Raw genomic sequence first — 6,000 nt, 5'->3', positions numbered from 1 at the left:
GAGGAAGGCTCCATAAAAAGAGAGGAAAAATAAAGTGATCATATCATTTAAAAAATGCACTGTTTGGCAAGGGGCAAGATAGTGGCTGTGTCATTTGGCTGTAGGAATTTGGCTTTGGTAAATTCAAACAGTGCCAAAAGGAAGGGATTTGTCTCTTGTCTACACTTATTATTTCATCATTATCTTTTCTCACTTCCGATTCAACTCTTCTCTTTGAAAGATCTAGCCATTAGCCACCTCTCTAAATTGGCTGTTTCTTGATTATTATTCTTTTTTTAATTTTGGAAAACCAGTCAATGCAAATAAATAAGGCTCTAGTATTTGCATTGGTGTCCACTCTGCATCATAAATCTGGTAATGAAAAGACCAGGGCAGAGGAGGAATAGTTTTTGCCAGTCCATTTAAATCTTGGGTTTTAAATTCTTATACATTGTTCAAAAGTGTAAAATGCACCATGATGCAAAAGAATTCAAGTCTACAGCTGGCTCATATATTCTCCTTAACAATCAAAGACAGTCTGTAAGAAGATACCCTGGGGGAAAATAAAAGACAGGTTTTTTTCCCCCCAGGGTTACTAGCCTTTAAAGCTGGCTGGTCCAAACACACTATGCCTTGGAATAGTTCATTCTGAAAATTCAAATGTTCTGCTAGACGCAGTCCCAAGCCTACCGCAGCTCTGCAGGACTGGGAAAGTGATGGGAAAGATTATTAGGTCATAAACGTTTTGCCCCAGCAGCTTTCATCTGATTGCTACATCCCAATCTTTGGCTTTGAACATACTTTGCAATATGGTAATCTTTTTTTTGTTAGTTTCTACACATGATACAGTTTACAATACAAAAAGAAAAAAAAACAGTGCACATGCTCAAATGTGTAATAAATAGGAATTTTAAAATTAAAAAATACACACTCATACTAGTCTCACCTATGGATGGATGGACAGAGACATACACACACACACACTCTAATGAAATCTTCTGGATGTTATTCTAGTGGGAAAAATTATAAATACAAATGTAGGATTGTAAGATTCTGAAGTGCATTGTTCTCCTTGCAGAAAGCTTTTTTTTCTTTTTTCTTTCCTTTTTGCTATTTTTCAAAAGATAAAATGCTTGCTTCTTTATCAATAACTTTTTTAGGCAACACTGACTTGTCTAATGGGAAACACTGCAGAACACAGAGACGGGAGGGGGGCAGGGGGAACCACAAAAGAAATTCTTTTTGGGGATCCGACATTTTGCAACCCCGATAACCTTCCGTCTCCCCCCAAAACAAAACAAAACAAAAAAACCCAGCCTCCAAAAACAGAAGATCCCTAAAGTGCCTGATGTGGTTGGGGTAATTCTGGCAGCGCATACACAAGTTTTTTTTTTTTAAAGAGGAACCACGTTGGTTGGGCAACAGCATTTGGGGACTATGAGCTGCCTAAAGTATCAGAGTAGCCAGGTACAGTAGTTCTCAGTTCAAGTGTTTTTCACTGGAATCAAAAAGGGCGAGCACAACAAACTAACGAACAAACAAAAGTTACCCTGGGGGAAGAAGCAATGATAGTGGCACTTTGCCAGCAGCTGCTGCCCTTCTTGGCGGTCCCTCCTTGATCAACCTCCCTGTCCTCATTTCAAAATGCAAAATAAAAAGCAACAGCAGCAGCAATTCAGGCTTCTGCTCCCTGCCTATACTGCTGGGACCCTCGGAATTATTTTTTTATGCTCTTGAGGCGCCCAGAGAAAAATGATGCCAAATGATAAGGTGGCCTGACAGAGGGGAAGTGTGGGAGACACAGTTAAGCTGATCCAGATGATCAAATTTGGGTCCTTTGGCTGCTGCCACAACCCCATGCATTTAAAGTAAATTTTAAAGTAAATTTAATTGGCTCTTCACTTGGAGCATCAAGCCTTGAGGAATTGGACTGAAAAAGGTGGGTTGTTTAAAAACATTGGAACGCCGAAGAACCGGGCAATATACCCTTTGGCAAACAGCAAGGGAAAGAAGAATGCAAGCAGATTTTGTTTTAAAGCTTCACAGAGTAATTTTGAACAACAACAAAAAAACCGCCTTAAGAGGGCAAATCTGTTCGAAAACCCACACTTCTTTTTGTTAATTGTGATAGCAAAAGAAATGCTAGTGGTCAAAGCAAGTATCTAGGTAGGATGCAGAAGCTGAGATCATTTTCTCTAGGTTTTTTTTTTTCTCTCTCTCTCTTTCCTTTTTTTTTGGTTCCTAGGACCTTTTACAAGGCCCGTTCCCAGTCTTGTTCTCCTTTAAAGTGTCCTATATTGATAGAATTCCTAAATAAATAGAAGAGATACTAGATCACCCATCATTGTTTTTTTTTTAAGCTATTCCGAATAACAGCCATCTAAGCCGATGGCATTGTGCCTATCCTTGGTGTAAGGGCAGCTGTTCCCGTTGGGCAGGGAGCTGCAGGCGGCTGTCTTGGCAGCAATGCCGCAGTTCTTGAGGAGGTTGAAGCTGAAAGGGCTGATGGCGTCTTTAGGTGGAAAAGGCTTCATGGTGGAAAGGATAAGTGCCAGGCAGTCAGCAACGTCTTTGTTGGGGGCACAAGCCAAGGCTGGGGTATGGCCTAGAAAAGACAAGCAAGTTCAGTTCCACGCAACAACAGCAACAACAACAAAAGCAGAACCATTCCTGGGAAAAGGGGCCCAGCAGATTATAAATTAAAGGGCCAGTTTGGACTATCTGTTCAGAATTCCTTCCATTAAATATGGAATATATACTTTCAACAGAAGCAGGCATTTTAAGATGACACTGTTTCTATTTAATTAGAAAGAAAAAGCATCCTGCCTAAAATTCAGGAGATAGCAGGCATTAAGGCTGAGAGGTACTGGTAGTCCTTGAGTTATCACCTGAAAGTTCACTTAGCAATGGTTAAAATTAACAATGGCCTCAGAAAAGGCACTTTATAACTTGTAAAGTACATCAGACTATTGCAAAATCCCCCCCCTCTCTCTCTCCCTCCCTGCCTCTCTCTTTCTCTCCCCCCCACTCTCTCTCTCACACACACACGTCATGTGATTGCAATCTGGATGCTTGGCAACCTATTCACTTATGACCGGTTGCCAAGCACCCTGCAATCATGTGATCACAATTTACAATCTTTTCTGCTGCCTTCCCCAGAAAGTCAATGGGGAAGTCAGCTGGAAAGGTTGCATGCCTCTGGCTGCCACATGCTGACGAGACTCCCTCTTGTCTCTGGAGGACTGGCTGAAAGAGCTCCCTACTGAAACCCAAGCAGACTACAGAGCTGAAACTCTTCAGGAGGGAGCTCTTTCAGCCAGTCCCCAGGGATGAGACGCAGTGGGGTAATATAAGGAAAGTGGGGGGCTTCAGGGGGATGCCGGAGGCCCAGCATAGATTACATACAAGTGTCTCTCCAACCTATGGGCTGAAAATGCTGCTTGGGTTTTGGCAGGTAGGATTTTCTGCTCCTAAGAGGACAGATCCTCATGCACAGCCTCTGCCAGGCCTCCCAGTGTTGCTCCCCCACCACCACCAAGCACTCCATTCTCCCTACCTGGGACTCCATCCTCTTAATGAATGAGACTGCTCAACAGCTACAACTGGACTACCAGACTGCAGTCGCTAAGCGAAGCAGTCATGTGACATCTCACTTAATGACTGCTTTGCTCAATAACTAAGATTCTGCTCCCAATTGTGGTCCTAAGTTCAGGACTTCTTGCTCTGAGAGCCATGAATCTGTTTCACCCCCTTTTCAAATAATCTAAGTGGAACATCTGTAAACTAACTCACAGCAACAAACACCACAGTTTAACCAAGTGCTGTGCAAATTATTTTTAACTTCTCAGAAATCTTCTTGTCCTTAACACCAGTCACTGAGTTTAATTTTCGTGGGGTATGTAAAAAAATCATCTCTATATCCACATTTTTATAATATGCAGGTCCTTTATAAAAGCCTTCTGGCTTCATATTGACTCTGGGAGGCATACAATACTAAAAATAGATAAGAACAACAACCACTAGGGGGGAAAAAAAGTGTACATAGCATTAGCAAAATAATACTCTGTTAGATAAACATTTCACCATGGAGCCCATCATCCACCTTAATCAAAGGGCTGGAGGAAAATCCAATTCTACAATATTATTTCTGAGGAATCTGAATCTCTCTATACACAATAGTTCACAATATTGAATTCTGTCTTGACAAAAGAATCACTACACCAAACTTCCATCTTTACAACTGGAACTCTCATAATTCCACTGGCTGTGAGGACTGGAATTTCTATGATAGTTACAACACATCTGGAGAGTGTCAGATTGGAAAGCTGTCTTAGACAGATCAAGATAGATATTGCAGGAGTTGACCAGGCTGAATCTGAATGAGGGAGTCAAACATGCTATCAGTCTCGAGTCCATTCACTTCCAACAAGAGATCTAAGTCCAGACCATCTTGAATTCTATTGACTCTTATCTGCTACCAATTTGCTTTGATTGTTAGTAGTTCAGATTCTTGTACAGTTTTCGCATATAATAAACCTATGTATTCATTTGAACTGCCTGGACTCTTGACTTCCTGCCTTGACAGGTATCTTTACTGCATCAAACTTTGTTGTCGTCCCATCCACCCCCCCCCATACTAAACGAACTCTTGCCTTGAGCTTCCAGATGTGAATGATGCATACCTTCTTCATCCACAGCAAGCACAGTGGCACCTCTGCTCAGCAGAGCCTGGACAACAGAGGCCAATCCGTTTCGAGCTGCAATATGGAGTGGCCTGTGTGCAGTGGAAAGAGAAAGGATGGTTATGCTATTGGCCAAATTCAAGACTCTTGCATCCCAATCTCACTTCACTGCTCTCCTCCTTGCAAAGAGGAACATTTAATATTTACTTAGATTCTCAAATTCCACTGCCATTGCACTAACAGGACCTTCTCCACAGCTCACTTTTGTATGGCCTCAAAAATATATACGCCATATCATCATCATTATCATCTTAACCATTGTATATCCACTGCAGGATGAAGGCCTCTTCTGCATGTTTCCAACCTATATGGTTCTGAGCTTTCTTTTGTCAATAGGGCTCACAATACTTGCTGATGCTGTCAATCCATCTTGTTTTAAGTCTGTTTCATGGACATAGACCATGTAGCAACAAGAACATTTGGCACTGAGAGGATTTGTGAAGGGAAAAAAATGGCTCAGAAAAACTAAGTGTACTTTGTGGCTCAATGTACAGCTGCCCTCAGCCTGTTCTACATATATGGAGCTTCACTGCAACTCTTGTCAGCCTAAGGATCGATGTGTGAGTCACCCAGAATTGTCTAAGATGGGTGGCCATACAAATTTTTTTTTTAAAGATAAAATGTGTTTTTCCCACATTACAATCAACTAAGAAGATGATTTTCCCAACTCATTAGTAATAATTGATAGGAAACAAAGTGTAGGGAAACATTTGCTGGTTTCCATAGGCTGTGTGAGTACTTACATCTGTAGAGCACTGTTTGTTGCATTGATAAGGCCAAGGTCTTGGGTTTCCCCCAGAATCAACAAGGCACACTTTTCATGACCCTGGAAAGAAAAGATAAAAGAAGTCCGAAATTGAACTCAGCTGTGCAGTTTAATTCTGATAAGGAATATGTCACGGGTTTCTTATCATGGCCTTTTCATGCAAGTCAATGTGTTTTGCCACAATGGGCTACAATAAAGTAAGCCTGGATATAAAGCACAGAATTAACAGAAACAGGAATACGTAAGCCCAATAGGAAAATTCTAAACTTTAAACAATGGTTTGGGGAGAGGGGGTTAAAGTCAGAGGTGGGTTCCTACTTATTTGGACCGGTTCAGCTGAACCGGTAGTGGTTTGGCGGCCTGGGTTGCTGGAACTGGCTGAGACTCTGTTCTGCCACGCCCCTGAACCGGTTCTCCTACAGGGCCGCCATTTTGATTTACGGTTCTGTGCATGCACAGAATAATCGTAAATGCACATTTTTTTCCTTTTTTTAATGTTTTGCACATGTGCAC

At 41.7% G+C, this 6,000-nt stretch overlaps 1 protein-coding gene across 1 annotated transcript in view; it reads right to left on the bottom strand.

Annotated features, from left to right (window-relative positions):
* Positions 1–522: 522 nt before the first annotated feature.
* ANKRD52 (ankyrin repeat domain 52) overlaps positions 523–6,000 on the bottom strand; it is a 64,598-nt gene continuing 59,120 nt past the window's right edge. The window contains exons 26-28 of the mRNA XM_032209870.1: positions 5,465–5,547; positions 4,662–4,753; positions 523–2,584 (exon numbers count right to left, since the gene is read on the bottom strand). Coding sequence (XP_032065761.1) covers positions 2,340–2,584; positions 4,662–4,753; positions 5,465–5,547 — 420 coding nt within the window. The 3' untranslated portion in view covers positions 523–2,339. The remainder of the gene's footprint in view (positions 2,585–4,661; positions 4,754–5,464; positions 5,548–6,000) is intronic.

Source organism: Thamnophis elegans, chromosome 2 (assembly GCF_009769535.1).
Source record: "Thamnophis elegans isolate rThaEle1 chromosome 2, rThaEle1.pri, whole genome shotgun sequence".
Lineage (NCBI taxonomy): Eukaryota > Metazoa > Chordata > Lepidosauria > Squamata > Colubridae > Thamnophis > Thamnophis elegans.
This window is presented reverse-complemented; position numbering and strand designations above follow the sequence as displayed.